General features: G+C 39.9%; 1 protein-coding gene across 1 annotated transcript in view; it reads left to right on the plus strand.

Moving 5' to 3' along the window:
* The window catches only part of LOC126424887 (histone deacetylase 8-like), a 73679-nt gene that overhangs the window by 36268 nt on the left and 15052 nt on the right, over positions 1–22359 (plus strand). Inside the window, exons 5-7 of the mRNA XM_050087720.1 lie at positions 6097–6289; positions 8462–8637; positions 15506–15600. Coding sequence (XP_049943677.1) covers positions 6097–6289; positions 8462–8637; positions 15506–15600 — 464 coding nt within the window. The remainder of the gene's footprint in view (positions 1–6096; positions 6290–8461; positions 8638–15505; positions 15601–22359) is intronic.

A 22359-nucleotide genomic window follows, 5' to 3' on the forward strand; every position in this document is an offset into this window, starting at 1 on the left:
GAGACAGAACATCCACACAAGATTGTAGAACACATTTGTAATTCACCTAAAGCTAATATCTTTTGCAGCACACCCTCTTCAAAATTTGACAGACCCTGTGTCTCTGTGGAGAAAACTGTGACTGGTTTCATGTACTTGAACATGCTGTAGCAATGGCTTGTGCCACAGTTACAGCAAGACGCTGGAGACTCCATTTTGCAACAAGACAGTGCTTCACCGTATTTTCTTTCAGACATTTGTGATTAGCTCAGTGCTGAACTACCTTACCATGAAATTGGCTTGCTTCCCAATGTAACAGTCCTGTTCTTCAGTGGCCCCCATGGTCACCTTGTAAACCACCAAACTGGTTTCATCTAATTTTTGTCACCGCCTCTGTATCACATCCATTTGTTGTGTTGAAGCTGAAAATCTTACTCAGTACTTGATGGTGCTTGTTAAAAAGAAATCTACACACCACCACAATTTTCTGCACATTTTATTAGCCTCACAGTGTTTCTATTTGGACTGTGCCCAGTTTTCCAACTTCATGAAAATATTAGCATGTACAATCATGACGGCACACTCGAATGAGAGATCAGTAGCAGAACTGCTCATATGAATCACAAAAGTATCAAAACAAATATTAATAATCTTAATGAACACTGTCCTGTAATTAATGGTACTCATTAAATGAAGTACTCAAATGTGGCACAAAACGTCCCAGTTCACATACAGTATTGTCTTGTAGTAATCTTTTAGAATAAGGTACACTACCATAACTCTCTTAGTTCAGTCATTAATTAAACTGATGACACTCAACAGTAACTTGCTCACCAGGCAATAATAGCTCAGACCTCCTATCAACTACAGCAAAGTTCAGTCTAAATACTGATTTATTTGAATTACGAAATAACTTGGAGGTTTTTAGGCCATGATGTTACTATTTTTTTGTGAGTGCAGGTACATGTATTTCCATGAACAAACTGTGCATGCCTGTGACATGAACAATTATTGAGAGCATAGATGTTGCACGCTTGTTAGCTTGACCGAGACTGGGTGTAGACTGACTGACTTTTGAGTGACATGTGACTACCTAAAAACTGGCATGTAGACAAATTGTTATTTTGGAAATTGTGCAGTCATTTAAAAAAATTTGTTATGTAGATTGGACTATTAAGTATTGATAAATGTTTGATTTGCTAAAAATATAAGATCTAAAAACTGAGCAAAGATTATGAAATCACTGTATGGATACTCATTAGGAGTAACTCAATTGCAAGTGCATGTCCTGTTTGGAATATTAGTCTACATAATGCTAAGTTATTCAAAATATTAATTAGTGAGGGGGTGTCACCTGATTCCAGAAAATAGAGCAACGAAAGTGTGTCAAAGTTCAGCATCTAACAAGCCCAGAGGCAAAACTGGCAATAGAAATTACAATGGTATGGAAATTGTAATGTTTATTACCTCATAAGTAAATGAGTTTCATGCAAAATAAAGTATGTGTCTGTAGAGTTGGGATGCCAGTCTTTATGATGAATGGTGTTATACTTCCACAAATGTGTATTAACTGACATGATGTTGGCAAAGTTGTAAGGTAGTGAGAAAGTCGGCTATTAGTATTTTTCTGCTGACCATGCGTGAAGTGTAAACTGGTTTTACTGTTGGACTTGGCACAATGTAAATTACTGAATAATAGGTTTAGGTGGAGCAAAGTCTAATTCAAGTTTTCAAGTATTTGGATACATGTACAGAACACACCACAGTATGATAATTAGTATAATTATTGGGAATAATAACTATTAATCATCAGGGGTGGAAGTTATAAAAGATAAAATATTTCCAACTTTCTATGTCACAACGTGACTTAACTGCATGTGACTTTTCTTATGGAGTTATGTTGAACATAGTGTCTTCCTGCCTCCACTGCTACTTAATTCGGAAGAGTTGCTAGGAAGGATCATTAACCCTCGAGTGGACGCACCTATGTTTAAGTGTGCCAGACACGAATAAAATTGTTTTGCACCATTCCATTGTTGTTTCACAATTGTGAGCCCGTATGTATTCCTTCATTATTGCTTTGGTTAACACAGTAATAAATTGTGTTATACATCCAAGTGAGCAGTAGTACTATAAAATACGCAGCGAGCTAGGTGGGAAAAAATTACGATCCCTGCAAGAAAATAATACAGATTGTGAGCTAGCAGTAAAATCCCACAATGGGGCAGCTGTCTGAGAGATAATTGGTAATATATTAAGCAGCTGGCTGTGATCTCCTGTAGCAGTGCTGTTTATAACTTTGAGTGTGTCATTACTGTGGGGTAACACTTGTCCGTGGCAACAGAGTGAATGAATAATAAAGGTTCATTTCATTATTGCTTACTTAAACAGTGATATAGCTCATATTATGTAAGTTTATTTTATCATTCCTTAATTAAACTAAGATTAAACTATGATTTTGCTCATACATACTTACCTTGGTAACATAAAAGACAGCCACTCCTTACATGTGTAGAAAGTGTGCTGCGTGCCTGCTTATGTTATGAAAAATGGCCACTTGAGGGTTAATGTGATTGCTGATATTGACCATGACATGTCAGGATGTGTTCGGCAAGAATTTGGCTACCATATTGACGCTTGACTCTCACTCACAAACAGTGTCTTTACTGAGCACTCATAATGTGAGTTCAAAAACGTGGAGAAATGTAGTATCCAGTAATGTGTTGTGTATTTTCAGAGAGTCTCATAGTTTTTGCGCAGTCCTCTTCGTGTAAGATACTTTTTGATACGCTAAAAAGCACAGTAGTAAGAAGGTCGGAGCTACTCGCAGGTCGACCTGCAATCCATCGAGCAGCTCTGCTAGATGTCGCATACTACTGCTAGGCAGTATATTGCCTGTGATCTTTACTTAGGCCAGTAGTTTTTAGAATCGAATCTCATAGACTAAAGTGACTGCGATTGATTACTTACGTGCTCATATAAATTAACTCTGCTTCCATTTGACATTTTAGTGTAGGCTGCTGTAGCTTGGGCATGGGCAAACAGCTGACACCCAACCAGCCTGGCAGTAACGTATGCGACTGTGCACCCCCCTGCCACACTCCCATGAGCAGGATGGCTAAACGATTCGTGTACTGGAATGACAGGCTACCTGACGGGTAGCCCGTATGTCCACACCTGCCTGCCAGCAGGCTGATGTGTGCTGCCAGCAGCAATGGAACAGACTACTCTAGTGCCAATAGTTTAAATATCAAACTTTTTGGGGGGGAAGGGGGGTGAATACATGCATAGCGAGAGAGCACTTCTCACTGAATAAGAGATTTCGATGGTAAACTGGAGCTAATTATCAAGTCGTTTGCTCCTTTATGTATCAAAATGTACAACTCACGCCAGTTCCATTATGAAGTGTATTTCATTAACACAAATCCTTAAATTTTCACTCTGTCAGTAACTACTGTCCAGAAGATTCCAATAGAGCAACATTTACAAAATAAATAACATTCGCATCAACATTCTAATATGACACCCATTTGACTGCAGCCTCATAACTTTTATTCTTAGGTCATGCTCTGTGCATTATTTGTATAAGTGACAACTCTGTCATTGCCTTAGACATTGTACTCTAGCCACAAATGCTGTTAACAACCTGTTTGCAAATCTCCTCCCCCCCCCCCCCCCACACACACACACACACACTGTGCGTGCAGTGCGAGCGCGCGCGCCCACACACACACACACACACACACACACACACACACACACACACACACACACACACACACAAAAATTAGTCCAGTTTGTAAGATATAAATGTGAAGGTAGTCACATTGTGCAGTAGTGGTGTAGCTCAGTTTAAGAACTAAATAATTCAATTGAAACCAATTTATGTAGATCAACATATATGTATTGTAATTGAATGTGTTCCATGAGTTGAGATGAATTTTGATGGGAACAAAAATCAGCATTTTCTTAATCTCTGTAAGTTGTAACGATAACCAAAGGCATTCAGTTTTTTTATACCTCACAGTGAGTATCGGATATTAATCATACCTTTCATCTTCTAGTGCCGTGGCAAGTACTTTGAAGTACTCAAAAAATCCTGAGTTCTCATGAATCAGGACCAGGAATTTCTGGAGATCATATATTGAAAGTATTTGGTAGATATCCAGACCAAATGTACGTATTTCTACCCTCACTTCTCTTAAATCAAATGTACAATAACAAATTGTACCACCATCTGCAGTATGAATTTTTATACGGGAATAAAATTTTCCTGTTGTATTGCCAGTAATCTCAGTTTGAATCTTGAAGATAGCTAGATAGATGGATGGATAGATAGATGCTTGGCTTTCTCAGAAACAGCTGACTTAAACCATTCCTCTACTGTTAACTGCTATAGAGTCACTCATTGTGTTAGACCTAACATTCATCACAGTTTTCCAGTTCATTTAGGTACTGTTCTCCTATAAACCAGTAACCTTCCAGAATGTTTAGACATGCGGCCATCTTGATATTTACTGGTGTACCACATGACAAACTAATGCTCACCACTCCTCTTCAACTTCAGCCACTGTTGGTGTATTGATTAATCAAATTTTCATTTTGGCCTGGCAGATCCACAGCTTATTATACATAGATGAGAGAACACACACACACACACACACACACACATTCTCTCATCTATGTTGTAGCTACCTGTCTTTGACAGTGAGTCAACAGTGTTTTCTCTGAAATGTTAGTTTATCATCTTTTATTGGTGCTTATTTGCTGCTCAGCAACTCCTCTCCTTTTCTAAGTGTATTTTTTTCTGTACAAATTGTTTTGTTTCCCAAAATATTCCCTTTTAAAACTCATAATCGCGTTTACTTGTGACAAAACAAATTCGAGAGACTTTTTTCTACTCTGATGTGAGTAACTCAAGACAAAGTTTTGGAAGCGTTTGGCAGTTTCTTGAAATGATGAAAATTGCTGTCTGTACTTTTTGCTTTTTATATGAGGGAGTAAAAAAAGAAGTCATTAGATGATAAATCACATGGTTACAGGCAACAATACATTAATTCCATATTTTTCTCTTGCCAGACTATAGTTTTTTTATATGCTGAGCAAGAATTGGTTAGCTTTCCCATAGAATAAATGATTTTATATTTTGGTTGTGTTTCCTGATTTTATGAATGACCTGTACCAAACAAATTGTTGTATACCATTCATCATTAAACATTCTTAGATTTTCTAAAGCAACAGCCATGACACGATTGTTGTAACTGAAAAAAATCACTGCTCATTTCTGCAGAAGTGCTTTGCAGATGAACCCTTTTTCAGTTCTGGTTTATCTCAAAGCACCAAACAGGTGACTGCTTAGTTCCTGGCTTGCAAAAATGAACCCAAGTTTCATCTTCTGTTTTTGATGTTGTACATAGGATTTGTAATGTCTTTGGTTCAATTTTTTGGCCATTTCATTATACAAATTTACAAAAGCCTGTTTTTGAAGTTCCATTGAGAACAAATATTTCTCACTGCTGAATATTCATGTAAAATGGAATATTTGGCAGTCTTGTATAGTCCTAAGTATACCTCTGTCTCACAGCAAGACTCGTGCTGATCAGACTGTTCGTGTTGCACACGGATCACTGCTTTTGGGAACACCACAAGTCTGCAGGACGAAATACTGCAAACTGATTGTAAATAGGCATTTTTTAAGGTGATTTATTACCAGATTTGAACAAATCAATATGAGGCATTGTTCACATAGGCCTTTACGAAATTCTTAAAAAGTGATAATCTTCAGATGACATATCAATGTGTTCGCAACACTTGTGTTTGAATGCTTACTGTAAACAGACTGCTCTGTCATTTTCTGAGCTATTTTTGTTGTAACAATAACAAACGAGAAACTTGAAAGCAATATTAATGTCACATTTCAATAGTGCCATCTAGCAGTAGTTTGTGAAACTTTGAAAGGTGACCACCTATATCCCCAGATTGTTTTATGTTTCACCCTGGATTTCCCACCACTGCATATTGGCTCTGGGGGAAAAAGTCTCCATACATTAATACCAATAATGATTTACAGCAGTGTTGAGAGTAATGGCACTTTTGTATGGATGTTGCTCTGTGCAGGTGACGGCGTGCAGAACGCGTTTGCCTCTACATCCAGGGTGATGACGCTCTCGCTGCACCACCATGGGCCTGGCATATACCCTTGCAGTGGGGACGTTACTGATATTGGCATTTCAAATGGCCGCTACTATGCAGTAAATGTTCCTCTGCGTGAAGGTGTATCCGACAGCACTTACTGTGATGTTTTTCAGAAGTAAGAGCTTTAATACTTGGTCGAAATACTGTGTTGTCTGTTATTTCTGTAGTCAGTACTTCATTTTACTTATTTGCATCGCAGGTCTAGATTTTTCGGTTTTAAAAAGAAAACATTAAAATAAATGAAATTGTGTTGGTAGTCAATGAAATGAAAGTAATTTATATTTCACATACTGTACAGCAGTAGATGGACTCTGTGCAATAAAACAATAAAAGCAGTATTTGGGAAGGTGACAAAAATAGTCATTTAAGGGGGGAGGGGAAAGAATGTCAAATAGGCATATGTTCCATTTTGACTGATTCCCTGTACTTTAGGTGTTTTGTTAATGAAAGTTGGAGGAGAAAAGAATTATTTCCTTAACCCACCACCCCGCCCCCCCTTTCCAAAAAATACTTCAGTTAAACATGTGCCGTAGACTGCACTGACCACATAGATTACTATGCAGCTCCAGTATGCTGGAAAACCTCAACATTGTATCACATCTCAGTTGTACTTTCCCTAATTGGTATATTGTTACCAGTAGTGGCACCACAGTCACCAGCCAGTCGTTAGATTTCCCTCTGAAGCTGTGGTTTGGCAAAAGTTCCAAACACACACAAATTTCACTTCGAGTGGTATGTTGATCGCTCAAATGTAAAGATCACCAGCAGTGTTTGTTTTTGGACACTGAAAATTTTGTAAGAGCTATCATTGAACTGGTGAGACATTTCGATTGTGTCAACACTTCAGATCTTTGCACAGGTCATTGAGGTATGGACTTATCTTTATTTTTGAGGAAGTTCTCGGCAAATTTCAGCTAACAAGGTACATAGAGGATGAGCCCCTTCGAAGAAACCATCACAGCATTTGCCTTAAGGGTTTTATGTAAACCACTCTAGACAGTTGGATGGATGATCTGAAGGTGCCCCCCTCCCCCCCCCCCCCCCCTCCAACTTGCCACTGTGAATCTAATGTTGCCTCTTTGTGCTGCCTTGCCTCCCCTCACCCAGTGGTAGTTAAGTGAGTAAGCTTTTTACAACATATTGAAATTGTACTTTCTGGTGTTCAGCCAAGTTGTCAGTTCCATTTTTCTGCATGTTGTCTTCTTCAGATGCCATTGTGTATACTCGCTGTCCTAACTCTGACCAAACTGTGAAGCATTGTTGGTGTCACACTTCTGTAGTCCTGTTTGATTATTGGCACCCGAGGCAGCCTTTGATGGTAATTTGTCTTTCAGAACCCACACTGTTTACCAGTGAAACACATACATCTCAGGGTATTAATTTTGGGGAGATCTCAATAACTTGTCGGATTCCTGACCCTGATCAAATTGAACCCACCTTCCCGAGTTCATTAAGTTTCCGAAATCTTTATTTCTATCTACAGCCTAATCATTCTGCCTGAGAAACTTGGCATTTTCACTGCAATAGTCATCTCATCATATTTAAGTTTCAAAATTATACTCGAGACTGTGCACAGAGGCAAACAAACACGATTTGCCATGTTGCTTTAGTCGGGTGTGATGCTGATGTTCCTAACGCGTCTGATCAACTTTTCTTAAGTGGTGCCCCTACATTACCACAGAATGTGGTCACACACACACAGCTACCTGAGACTTAGATCACTGATAATACTCAATAGTGTCTGGTCAGTTGGACAGGCACTAAACTTAACGGCTAGACCCGCGGCACTTGAAGAAGACGATTCACTTGAAGAAGACGATTGAGTCGGTCGTCGAACATCCCACGGAGGAATGGGATCGACAATTCAGCTGAAGGTACACCATTAATTGAGAGCACTTGATTCAAAGTTTTGGGTTCATTCCTAAATTGGTTCAAGGATTTTTTTTTGTTACTAATTGCTTTGTCAGCTCTGGGTCAAGCTGGAGATCTCCCTATATCTGGCCAGATAAGTGAGTTCAGAGGTCAGAGGAAGGCGACGGCAGACCCAGACCATGTCCTGTAAGTCACTAGGATGTTCAAACTGACCTTTGCTCCATCAATGATTTAAGTTATTAGCAAAATATTTGGCAAAAAAGTGTAAAGTGTAGCAGGTAGGCACTCTTAAAGTGCTGCTATTGGAATAATGCAGGACCTCTCTCTAATATTTATTAATTTTATTTTTATTTACAATGTTCAAAGATGAGGTCTGGATGAAATGTTAGTGCTGGCTGCGTCCCACCTTCTGCAGGGTGACAGAGAAAGTGTTTGACACCTACCAGCCGGATGCGCTAGTCGTCCAGTGTGGTGCAGACGGCCTGCACGGTGACCCCGTGGGCTGTGCCTTCAACCTCACGTCTGAGGCCTACGCTACCTGCGCCAGCCTGCTGCTCTCCCGAGGGCTGCCGACACTCTTCCTTGGTGGAGGTGGGTGCCCTTCGATCTGAGGCGGTGTTGATGGGAGGCCTCACAGAGAGGACTGCCCGCCCTGTTCAATTTTCTCCATACTTGTAGGATCTGAAGGTCAGTGCCCAGACATCAATTTCCTAAAGCAGTACAGTACATTTCAAAAAGTAAAAAACTTGAAAAAATTGGCTTTGAAGAGTAGAAGAGTCCCGCGTGCTGTTAAGTACAAAATTTACATATTGTGCCAACATATTGTCATTAGTTAAGAGAATAACATAGAACTCTTGTAATTGTGAAGCCGCTGGATTGAATCTCATGAGTTACACCATTTTTATTTTTATTTAAACTCCGTACTTATTAACTAACAATGGACATTCCAGGACGGAATAACAACAAGGTGAAAAGGGTGGATTGCTACTCACCACATAGAGGAGGTGTTGAATTGCAGACAGACACAGTGAAAAGACTGATAAACTTTTAACTTTCGGACAGAAAAGTCCTCCTTTGGAAGCAGAAACACACACACACACACACACACACACACACCTTGGGACTGAGCAGCTGTAGGCTTACTAGTCTTGTCATTTTGTCTATCTATGACTCAACACTTCCTCTGTGCGGTCAGTATCACTCTATCCTTTTCATATCTATATTCATTAACAAGTAGAAATGTTAATTAACAGATATTGAGTCAAATTTTTTTTTAAATAAAAATAGTCTTTATATTTTCAGTATGAAAATAAATTAAAATTAGGTGCAGGTACACAAAACATCTTGTTGTTAAATGAGGAACAATGTACGTCATATCTGAGAGTTGTTGCATACTCAATGCCCCATGGATCTTGCCAGACCCCCCCCCCCCCCCCTCCCCTCCGACAGCACATTTATTCTTAAGAGTTAAAATTTGCTGGTTATGCCAGTCAACATTTCTTTTACTTTCACAATTTTTCTACATAGTTCCCATGGGTTTACCGATTGGACTCTGCTTTGCTTCTCTCTTCTGCAGTTTCTATTTTGGGTGGGTTTGGAGCTTATGGGCACTCAACCATGAGGTTATCAGTGCCCAATTTCCGTCTTCCCTCTTTGTTCTGTTCCCCACATTCTCTCCCGAACCTGTACCCCCAACCCGCCCTCACCCTCTCGGCTAGTTCTTGGCCCCAGATCGGATGGATCTCCTCTGGGGCTTGAAAGCCTCAATCACTCCTGTGGTGTTCTGCTCATATCCCTGCAGTAGACCTAAATGTAAGACCTGTCCAATGTATCCTCCCATTACCGCGTACCATGATCCTACATGACAGGCATCTCCTACCCCAACAAAGGCAGAGCTACCTGTGAAAGCAGAAATGTGATTTACAAACTAGCTGCAATTACTTTGCCACTTTCTACAAGACATGACAGTTAACAAGTAATCTCTTTGCATAAATGACCACTGCCAAACTGCGACAGAGAGATGAACCATCCAGGCTGGACATGTTGCCCAGTGTGATGTTCTTCACTTTAGTAATTACTGTACAGCCCGTGCCATCTAGATGCTTCCTACTGACACCTGATTTTCTGAACTGCATAGGCAAGAACTTTCATTACAACATACCCTTCATTCTTGTAACACCTTTCCTGTCCCAACCACATCCCTGCACACTTCTACAGGCAGCACAGCATCGTCCCCCACCCCTAGCCTGCTATTCCCTGCCCTCCCACCCCATGCTGCCTCCTCACCCCTGCCACCCTCACCAGATTATTGCACACATCTCGCACAGTCGCAGTTTGTCCCTAGTGCCTGGGTTCAGTGACCGTGTGCGTGTGTGTATGAGAGAGAGAGATAGAGAGAGAGAGAGAGAGAGAGAGAGAGAGAGAGAGAGAGAGTTGTGCTTGTGTGAATGTTCATGTATTTTATGAAAGGATAGATTGCTACTCACTGTAAAGATGACAAGTTGAGTTGCAGACAGGCACAGTGAAAAAGACTGTTACTTATGAGCCTTCAGCAAAAGCATTTCTTCAGAGAAATGCACGCACATTCATGCGAGTAAGCATCTTGCACACACATGACCACTACCTCTGGCCACTCTGGCTGTAGTGGCCGGAGGTGGTGGTCGTGTGTGTGTGTGTGTGTGTGTGTGTGTGTGTGTGTGTGTGTGTGTGTGTGTGTGTGTGTCTCTGTCTTCGTCTGAAAGCTGAATATTAACAGTCTTTTTTTGTTTCGCCTGTCTGGAACTCAACTCCTGCCCTATTTGGTGAATAGTAATCTGTCATTTCTATATTGTATGGATGTGTTTCAGAAACAATAAAATAAGAGACCATGTGTATGTCGCCTCGAACAAAATCGACGACCAGTGGTAAGTCATAGGGTCAAACACTTTTGAGACAGTTGGTCACCTACATCCAGAAAGTTAACCGTTGACAGTAAGGGATGCCAGGGGGGAACCACAGTTCGTCTTGGGACAATGTTTTTGGAAAAATACACACTGAACAATGCACACAGATTAGATGTGACTTGCGGAAACATTGTGCACAGTAGACTAGGACAATTCATTAAACAGGATCAAAACATTAAAGGGTGCCCACTCCACCCGCAACACTGGTTCACTTATGTAAGCAATTGGTTAGTGCTATTTACTGCTGCATGTATTGAAATTTCTAGCGGGAGTCGCAAACAGGTAGACAACAGCAGCCTGAGTAGCTGAGTCACCGTAATATGCTAATCGTCAGCAGTCTTCGTGTTACCTGTGCAAATGTTATTGCAACTCAGTTAAACAATAGGATGGAAGCGAAATTTACAATCACTGAACTGTGTGATATTGATTTAGTTTGTGGCGAGGCAAAAGGTGTTGTGAGGGCAGCTGTACAAATTTATTGAGAATGCTTCCAACAGCGAAGACTTCCTGCACGATTGACATTTGTTGCTATTCACAAAAGGTTTGTATCATCATAATTTTCTACTTTTACTTGACTACAAAAGTACAGTTGCTATTTTTACCTTTTTACTTATAATTCTGTATGTGAAACGTATTGTCTGTTCTGATAAGATTTCATTTTATTGTTACTAGTACCCATTTAATTTGCACGGATTGAGAGATACTAGCTCTTTACTACCCCACACAGAAGACGGGCTCACAACGCGAAGGATGTACATTGGGAGATAAGGAACAAATTCTGGACCGCATCCACAAAAATCCCCGCCTAGTGGGTGTATTGCACAGTCATACATTGCACTTTGAAAGAGGAGCCTCTGTGGTCTTACACCATTCATTACATACAAGAGTTGGAAGAACAAGATTTCCTTCCACAACAAGAATTCTCGGAGTGTTTTTTCTTACAAAATATGCAGCATGATTTTGTAAACAAAATACTCATCACAGATGAAGCATGTTTCAGTCACAATAGAATAACTAATTTCCATAACATGCACACATGGAGGGTTCACAACTCGCGCCAAGTAGTAGCAACACTTTTTCAGCAACACTTTCCCATAAATTTATGGGCAGGTATAATCGATGGTCACATTATCGGGCCTTATGCTTTACCTGCACAACCTGGTAGCAATTTCTGAACCTTTTTAGAGGAGACATTGCTACCAACTTTATTAGAAAATGTTCCATTAGCTGCATGTCATAACACATGGTTCCTCCACACAATGGCACTCCACCTCACATTGGTCACAAAGTATGAAGGTTTTTGAATAGAAGATTTCCAGGATGACAGAGGGGCGTTTTGGTCATCATTGATCGCCAGCAAGCAGTCCTGATTTAAATCCAGTGGATTTGTACTGTTGGGGCTATATGAAGGAACTTATTTATGCCCAGCAAGTAAATAATGTAGACAAATTGACACACAGGATTTTTAGTGTTGTCGCTACAGTAATGGCAAATGTGCATTTGTGTGAATGAGTACTACAAAACTGCATTTTCCATAATGAAGCATATGTTAAATCAAATGATGGTGGGCATTTTGAACACTTATTGTAGTATTGGTGTAACAGGAAACAAAGTAATGTGGGTTTCATTTTCATTACAGTACTGTTGTAGAAAAGGAAAATAACCTGGATTTAATTATTGTTATGATATTGTTGTAAACAGAGGAAACAGTTGATTGTAGTTAATGCATAACAAATTATGTGGTAATTGGTTGATTTTGTAATAATGGAAACACATTTTATTTGATGGTAGCTTTTCTTTACTACTGTGACCTTCATTGTGATGTTGTTGTTGTTGTTGTTGTTGTTGTTGTGGTCTTCAGTCCTGAGACTGGTTTGATGCAGCTCTCCATGCTACTCTATCCTGTGCAAGCTTTTTCATCTCCCAGTACCTACTGCAACCTACATCCTTCTGAATCTGCTTAGTGTATTCATCTCTTGGTCTCTCTCTACGATTTTTACCCTCCACGCTGCCCTCCAATACTAAATTGGTGATTCCTTGATGCCTCAGAACATGTCCTACCAACCGATCCCTTCTTCTTGTCAAGTTGTGCCACAAACTTCTCTTCTCCCCAATCCTATTCAATACTTCCTCATTAGTTATGTGATCTACCCATCTAATCTTCAGCATTCTTCTGTAGCACCACATTTCGAAAGCTTCTATTCTCTTCTTGTCCAAACTATTTACCGTCCATGTTTCATTTCCATACATGGCTACACTCCATACAAATACTTTCAGAAATGACTTCCTGACACTTAAATCTATACTCGATGTTAACAAATTTCTCTTCTTCAGAAACGCTTTCCTTGCCATTGCCAGTCTACATTTTATATCCTCTCTACTTCGACCATCATCAGTTATTTTGCTCCCCAAATAGTAAAACACCTTTACTACTTTAAGTGTCTCATTTCCTAATCTAATTCCCTCAGCATCACCCGACTTAATTCGACTACATTCCATTATCCTCATTTTGCTTTTGTTGATGTTCATCTTATATCCTCCTTTCAAGACGCTATCCATTCCGTTCGACTGCTCTTCCAAGTCCTTTGCTGTCTCTGACAGAATTACAATGTCATCGGCGAACCTCAAAGTTTTTATTTCTTCTCCATGGATTTTAATTCCTATTCTGAATTTTTCTTTTGTTTCCTTTACTGCTTGCTCAATATAGAGATTGAATAACATCGGGGAGAGGCTACAACCCTGTCTCACTCCCTTCCCAACCACTGCTTCCCTTTCATACCCCTCGACTCATAACTGCCATGTGGTTTCTGTACAAATTGTAAATAGCCTTTCGCTCCCTGTATTTTACCCCTGCCACCTTTAGAATTTGAAAGAGAGTATTCCAGTCAACATTGTCAAAACCTTTCTTTAAGTCTACAAATGCTAGAAATGTAGGTTTGCCTTTCCTTAATCTTTCTTCTAAGATAAGTCGTAAGGTCAGTACTGCCTCACGTGCTCCAGTGTTTCTACGGAATCCAAACTGATCTTCCCCCAGGTCGGCTTATACTAGTTTTTCCATTTGTCTGTAAAGAATTCGTGTTAGTATTTTGCAGCTGTGGCTTATTAAACTGACTGTTCGGTAATTTTCACATCTGTCAACACCTGCTTTCTTTGGGATTGGAATTATTATATTCTTGTTGAAGTCTGAGGGTATTTCGCCTGTCTCATACATCTTGCTCACCAGATGGTAAGAGTTTTGTCAGGACTGGCTCTCCCAAGGCCGTCAGTAGTTCCAATGGAATGTTGTCTACTCCCGGGGCCTTGTTTCGACTCAGGTCTTTCAGTGCTCTGTCAAACTCTTCACGCAGTATCGTATTTCCCATTTCATCTTCATCTACATCCTCTTCCATTTCCATAATATTGTCCTCAAGTACATCGCCCTTGTATAGACCCTCCATATACTCCTTCCACCTTTCTGCTTTCCCTTCTTTGCTTAGAACTGGGTTTCCATCTGAGCTCTTGATGTTCATACAAGTGGTTCTCTTATCTCCATCTTGTTCATCCATGTGCTGTCAGTTGACAGTGTAAACAGAAATGCTTCTGCTATCAAACCTACAAATATCTGTCTTTTAGCGAAGCAATATTTATAAGAGAAACAATTTGTGTTATGTTTCTGTGCCCTGCTATTGTTAAAACTGATTGTGGAAAGAAAAACGAAACTGCAAATCTCACAGCACAACATAGCTCATTTTTATTCTTGCAGTTGATTTTAACAGAAGACTTGTACATTGTCAAAAAAAAATATGCAGTATATGGTTGTCTGAATATTTTTTTGAGTATGTTGTGAAAATTGTGATATGTATTAAAGAACGTTTAGCCTATGTCTGTCCAAAGGTTTATTAGAGAATTGTGTAAAAATCTGAAGTAAATTGGGTAAGAACTTATCAATACATTCGCTTACAGACTTTTCTATACCATATATATGATACAGAAGTGTGTACCCTATGTCTGTCCAGTCATTCATTAAAGTGTCATGTAAAAATTTGAAGTAAATCTGTCAGGAACTTCTCAAAATTTTTAAAAAACATTTCCACCTTGTTGGCAGATGTATATTTATGCACTATATGTGTTAATGATGTATGTAGTTTATGCCTGTCTACACATTTATTAGAATATCATGTAAAAATTTGAAGTAAATTGGTCAATAGCTTTTAGAGATTTTGCTGTCAAATCGACCATTACATTTCCTTTATTGAGGTTTTCATACAAAAATACCATGCAAATTTCTGACTTTTCCGGTGGATTTTCCAAAAATTTTGTTTCACACAAACCTTGTCTTGACAGAAAAGGAGGGGGGGGGGGGGGGGGGGGGGAAGGGAGGAGGCTGGTCAGCAGGCCAAATCGGTCGAGCCATTCTCAAGTGATCATCTTTCATACATGCAACAAATGATTTTTATTTATGTAGATTTGTAGTTGCAATTGCATCACATTGCTGAGCCTCGTTTAACAGTGGATGCCACTCACTTGTGATGTTCCAGGTGGCTACAACCTGCCGAACACAGCTCGCTGCTGGGCGGCGCTGACAGCTGCCATTGCTGGCTGCAAACTACCAGCTGAAGTTCCGGAACACGACGTAAGTGGGTGCACAAATGGCTCACAAAATATGGATGGAGCTCTTTTATTTTTCTTTAACATCTTTGACAGACATTGTACAGCTTCCTTGTGTAGAAGCAATGCAATATTACCTCTCTCTCTCTCTCTCTCTCTCTCTCTCTCTCTCTCTCTCTTAGGTCTTAAATGTTTTTCTTTCTATGTAATGTGAAAAGTGAAATTGTCTCCACAGTTCTGGCTGACACTGTATTCCTAACCTGTAGTTACAAAAGAAACAAATGGCAGACCCAAGGCATCCTCTATATCAAGGGTGCTCAACATTTTTAAACTTCAGATCTGCTACATGCGGTTTAGTCCATTTAGAGATCAACTAACTTAAAGAAATTTATAAAAGATTTAAGCACAAAACAACACTGTAGCGAACATCAAAAATTTTAATCACACAAAGTACATAATAACAAAGATGATGTGACTTACCAAACGAAAGCACTGGCACATCGATAGACACACAAACATACACACAAAATTCTAGCTTTCGCAACCAACGGTTGCTTCGTCAGGAAAGAGGGAAGGAGAGGGAAAGACGAAAGGATGTGGGTTTTAAGGGAGAGGGTAAGGAGTCATTCCAATCCCGGGAGCGGAAAGACTTACCTTAGGGGGAAAAAAGGACGGGTATACACGCGCGCGCGCGCGCGCGCGCGCGCGCGCGCGCGCGCACACACACACACACACACACACACATATCCATCCACACACCCTCTCCCTTAAAACCCACATCCTTTCATCTTTCCCTCTCCTTCCCTCTTTCCTGGCGAAGCAACCGTTGGTTGCGAAAGCTAGAATTTTGTGTGTATGTTTGTGTTTGTTTGTGTGTCTATCGACATGCCAGTGCTTTCATTTGGTAAGTCACATCATCTTTGTTTTTAGATATATTTTTCCCACGTGGAATGTTTCCCTCTAAAGTACATAATAAGTTTCTCTCCATCAAATGTTGTAGGCCTACTACTCAACTTTCAAGATATATCACCTGTGAAAAAAATTAAAATATACACCATCATAAATGTTGAAAAAGTTTAGTGAGGTACTTGGCTTTGTGCAGTATTGGCAAGTTTATTACAATCTGATGAATAATTTGTCAGAGCCAACCTCGTGCAGCCTGAAAGGTGAGGATCAGTCAGTGTATTTCTACACTTAGATTTCACTATGTTTATCATAGAAAATTCTGTCTCCTAGGAACCACTTGATTCAGGAAAATGGTAAAACATATGGTGCCACTTTTAATTGTATTCCAACTTTAAGGAAATGGCATTTTGAAATCAAATTATTTCCTCTTCAGGTTTGACCTCACTGGAAGAGCTAGAAGTAGTCATTTTACTTGGAATATCTTCCACATCCATTTTCTGGGAAGGTTGAGCTATGAAAGCTAGAACAGGTTCTGCTGCTCGAAATCTGAAAATTGTTTTCAAACAGTGTCTTCAGTACTGTCAGGTTGACTGTATATGTCTTTACAGCTTGTTGGTCCAATAGTTCTGACTGAATTTGAGGAATGTGTTTTACGTTTAATTACAGTTCATGGGTAGTAATCCCACCATGTGTGAGAAAAGATTGCTGATTGGTGCGAGCATTAAAGGTGGTGAAAGGCAGATGGAAAGAGGCAGAGACAGTATTGCCAGATTAAGTGCCGCCAAATACCATGCAAAAACACTTATTGTCGACAAACTGGTATCCCTGCTCTATACGGTCGTTGTTAAGATAGACCCGGACATTGTCCATGCTACAGGTTGCATTTATTTCTTTTGTTCTTTTTTTCTGCTTCAAAAGTACTACACCAGCTGGGAAAGCAAACAGTTAGAGACTACAGTCAAAGCACTTCATTTTTAATTTCTCCACCAAAGCAAGAATGGCCTCTCAGTGACCACCTGTCTTTTCTTGGACCAGACTCTCAAAGTGCAAGGGGACTCCAGAATGACAGGAAATTCTATCTGAAGTTCAAAACGAAGGCAGGGTACGCTGTTCTGTGGAGGACAACATAGCACTTGACACCTGCCATTGAGTGTGGAAAGGGGACAGGTATGGACAAAGGTGGATTTCCTGCGAGCATATGGTGAAGCCTTTAATGCTGCAGAGTGTTGTCTTCACATTGTGTATAATACAGAAACCGAAAAACATCCTATGGATATAGAAAATAAGTAGAGGAGGAAAGAGAAAGATCCTGCAGTTTTTAATTAATAGTAGACATTTTGATCTGTGCACAAGGTGTCTTAATAATCCATTATGTGCAGCCCTTTGATAAGTACACGCACTGAAATTTCTGAAAATTATGACAGTGTAAAAGATTCAAATTACTGAATCACAGCACCATAGCATGGCCTGTGACCTCTCTTCTAAGCCTTATGTTGTGTAACCCTGTGGGCTGCAGCTACAGCCTCAGAATACCTATCCAGAGACCAGTCATTCTGCCCATCCTGAACTCACTCACGCATCCACCGACATCGACGAGGGATTCCAGTACTGTCTTTTATGTCTCCATTTCATTTGAGGGATTGCCATGTTTCCACTGTTCACTGGAAGAAAGCGCTTTTGGGGATCCAGAGTTGCTTCACAAGTGCTAAACACTGTTGGCTTTCACTGGTGCACTGTTGTTATGTGAAATGCACACTTAAGTGTTTGGCAGATGACTCATACAACCACATCCAAACACTGTCTTGACCATTCCTCTCTGGAATAGCTAATGGGGGAAAAATTAACTCCTAAATTCTTTCATGTGGGCTCTGATTTCTCTTATTTCACAACAGTCATTTTCCCTGTGTAAGTGGGAGTTAACAAATTATTTTCAGATTCAGATGAGAAAGTATGTGATTGAAATTGAGAGTTCATGAAAAGATCTCACAACAATGAAAAAACTGTTTTAATGATTGCATTCATGACTTGCTTATCCTATTTGACACACTCTCTCCTTTTATTTCCTGATAATACGAAATAAGCTGCCCTCCTCCATTTACATGTACATTTACGTACATACACCGCAAGCCACCGTATGGTGCATGGCAGAGAGTATGTTCTACCACTACTAGTAATTTCCCTTCCTGTTCCAAGCACAAATAGAGCATGGGAAAAACAACTATCAGCTTCAAATACTTGTTCTCTGAATTTTCTCAATAGCATTCTTCGAAAAGAACATCACCTTCCTCACAGAGATTCCAATTTGAGTCCCTCAAGCATCTCCGTAATATCTTCATGTTGATTGAACCTACCAGTAATAGGTCTAGCAGACTGCCTGTGAATTGCTTTGATGTCTATCTTTAATCTGACTACTTTTGGTGTCTCATTTCCTAATCTAATTCTCTCAGCATTATCTGACTTAATTTGTCTACATTTCATTACTCTTATTTTATGTATGTTATGTCATTATTCCATTCTGCTCAACTGGTCTTATCTTTAATTGGTTTCCAAATGTTTCTTTGCTTTCTTTTGCTGCTTGTTTAGTGCACAGATTAAATAACATGGGAGCTGGCCCACAATTTTGTATTACTTCCTTCTATAATATTGTCTCCCTTTCATGCCCTTCAACACTTGTACGTTGGTTTCTGTACAAGTTGTTGATAAGCTTTTGTTTCCTGTGTTTCATCCTTGCTACCTTCATAATTTCAAAGAGTTTATTCAAGTCAACATGTCAAAAGCTTTATCTAAATCTACATGTGCTCTAAATATAGGTTTGCCCTTCTTTAACCTAACTTCTAAGCTAAGTTTTTAGGCTCAGTACTAGAGATGGGTCGTTCACGAACTAACGGGTACAAAGGAACGGTTCACCAAGGTGAACGGAATGAGCGAGGAACGAATTCTAAGGGATGGCCTTTCATAGTTAACTTCAGTCACGGCTTCCTACTTATAGTTCCCGGGAACAGGGTAGGTCGGTCTCGTTCCCGCAACGGCACATCGGCCGGTCTCATTCCAGCCTTGGTCCTGTTCCCATCTGTCTCAGTCTCGGTCTTACTCGGCCGGACTCATCCTTCATTGCGTGGCCACTTGTCGCAGTCCCACTGCCGACTGCTCATAGTTAGTTCAGCATCAAGTTGTTGTTTGTTTCGTTCGCTTCACATGCCCGTTCTAGATCTGTTTCAAATCTTTTTGAACTCTGAACTTCTGGTTCTTTTTGTAGTCTATTCAGTGTCCACGGCCGGTAATTAAAATGTATTTTATAATTACGTAAGTTACATAAAAATTACGTGGTATGTAATAAATAAATCTTTTCAGGCAACAAAAAAGCATATCAGCTTAGCTTACTTCACTGTTATGATAAACAGCAGAAGAAATATTTGTAGAAAGGCAAGATTCTTTGTTATTAGAGATGCAAAGGACGTCGGCATGGCACACACGAATGGCCATTTTCCGTCTAATTTTGATCCAAGGTAAAAGAGCATGTTCATTGTTATGGAAGGCAGACCGACTTACAACCGAATGAGGCCCGCGCTTCATAATTGAGTGTATGGTGTCACATTTTGTAAAGAGAATATGATAACTTCTACAATATTATTTCAGTGGTAAGGGTAGCGCACGAAAAATTGCCCCTGAGTACTAGACTGCTCATTGTCACTTACCAGTCGTCATCTATTTTTTCGAAGTCGTTTGCATTACCTTATTTGTTATTTCTTCACTGCCTAATTATCACATGTTTATCTATTCTGCTCGTAGCAGTCAACAGATCGTGAGTAATTGGTGAGCAGTGTGTACTTGGGGCCGGTTTTTGGTGCTCCACCTTATATTATTTCTTTGTGATCGGCCACATAACGCTACTGTTGGCTAAACGAGATGTTTTGCAGAATCACGAAAATTACAAGTGTGAGAGAATTCTGTTATGAGTAAAAACTCTGTACTCCAGGGGGAGGCAAGTGCCCCTCTTGACGCCTTCCATCGTCAGTCACCTGTGCTATTAATTTTCAGTTTTTCATAAGAATCATATACCAAGCACAATGAACGCTAACGAGTAAAAATGAACGGTTCCCAAAAAAGAGCGATCACCAGTGAACTAGTTCCCAAGGATGAATGATTTTGCCCATCTTTATTCAGTACTGCCTCACTTGTTCCAACATCTACCTGGAACCCAAACTAATCTTTCCCGAGATAGGCTTCTACCTGTAATTCCATCAGTCTGTAAATAATTGTGCGATTACGTGATTTCAGAGCGGTCATTGCAAGCAGTTACATCCATAAAATATCTACACATATGCATTTGGAGCAGTTTAAAGTGGAATGACCACATGAAGCTAATTGCAGGTAAGGCAGACACTAGAACAAGATCAGTTTGGAAGACTCCTCAGGAAATGTATTCCATCCAAAAGAGAGGTAGCGTACAAAACCCTTATTTGTTGAATACTCAAATGTTGCTCGTCAGTCTGGAATCTGTACCAGATAAGATCGATAGAGAGACTAGAGAAGATCTTAAGAAGAACAGCTCATTTCATTACAGGTTCATTTAGTAAGGTGAAAGTGTCACGAACATGCTCGGCCAACTCCAGTGGCAGATACTGCGAGAAAGGCATTCTGAATCACAGTGTGGTTTACCGTTAAACCTCGGAGAGCATACAATACAAGAATAGACAGCCAGTATATTGCTTCCTCCTACATATGGCTTGCCGATAACTGTTCTTCCCGTGAACTGTTTGCATCTGAAACAGGAAAGGGGGAATTGACGCAGGTAAGAAGGTACCCTCTGCCACACACCATAGGGTGCTTTTGGAGTGTGGCTGTACATAATTTGTGTTAATGTCAGCCAGCCATGACTTATAAAACTGATGGTCAGTTATATTGACATCTGTCAGTACCTGCCTCCATTGGAATTTGAGTTTTACAATCTTCTTGAAGTCTGTGGGTATTTCTTCTGTCTCACATTTCTAGTGTATCAGGTGGAATAGTTTTGACACGGCTTGCTCTCACAAGGATTTTGATAATTCCGAGGGAACGTTGTGTAACTCAGGTGTCTTGTTTCAACTTAGATCTTTCAGTATTTGTAAAATTCTTGTTGTAATGTCATGTCTCTCCTTCATCTACTTCATCTTCATTATGTATAATATTGTCTTGAAGTCGATTCTTTATATTTCTTCCAACTTTCAGCCTTCTCTTTTTGCAGAGTGCTGGCTTGCCATCTGGGCTGTTGATATTCATACATCTGCTTCTCTTTTCTGCAAAGACTTTTTCATTTGATTTATATTTTTTTTTAAATCTTTGGAGTACAGTTATATATGGGAAAGTAGATGGACTCCTGAGGCAGTTTTCACCTGACACTGTCATATAAACATGATTTCCTTTTGTTCTCAATCTGTAGATAGACTGGTTGAAAGCAGTTCTCATCCTCCGGTTTCCCCATCCCCCATAAGTGTCCTCAGTACAGGTGTGCGTCGATAGTTTCAGATCTCGTTGTACCTGCCTTATGTACTGCAGTCTTGGTCTTCCTGGTGCATTCTTCCCAGCCAATTGTCATCTATATTAATAACTCTGTTACTCGATATTCCCTTACAATGATATTCTCTTCCCTGTGTTGTTGAACACTTCTTCATTGGTCATTCTCTCAGTCCATGAAATCTTGAGGATTCTCCATCAACACCGTGCCTCAGAAACCTTTTGTCTTTTTCGTTTTGGCTGCTCTACTGTCCGTGTGTCAGAGCCATATGGGTCAATCCTCCAAATAAAAGTTTTTACATACTGTCGTTTAACTAAGTTTTTTCAATGTTAATTCTTGTTCTTTTCCTTAGTGTTGAATGCTGTTTTAACTCGTGGACTTCTG

This window comes from Schistocerca serialis, chromosome 10 (genome assembly GCF_023864345.2).
Source record: "Schistocerca serialis cubense isolate TAMUIC-IGC-003099 chromosome 10, iqSchSeri2.2, whole genome shotgun sequence".
Taxonomy (NCBI): Eukaryota; Metazoa; Arthropoda; class Insecta; order Orthoptera; family Acrididae; genus Schistocerca; species Schistocerca serialis.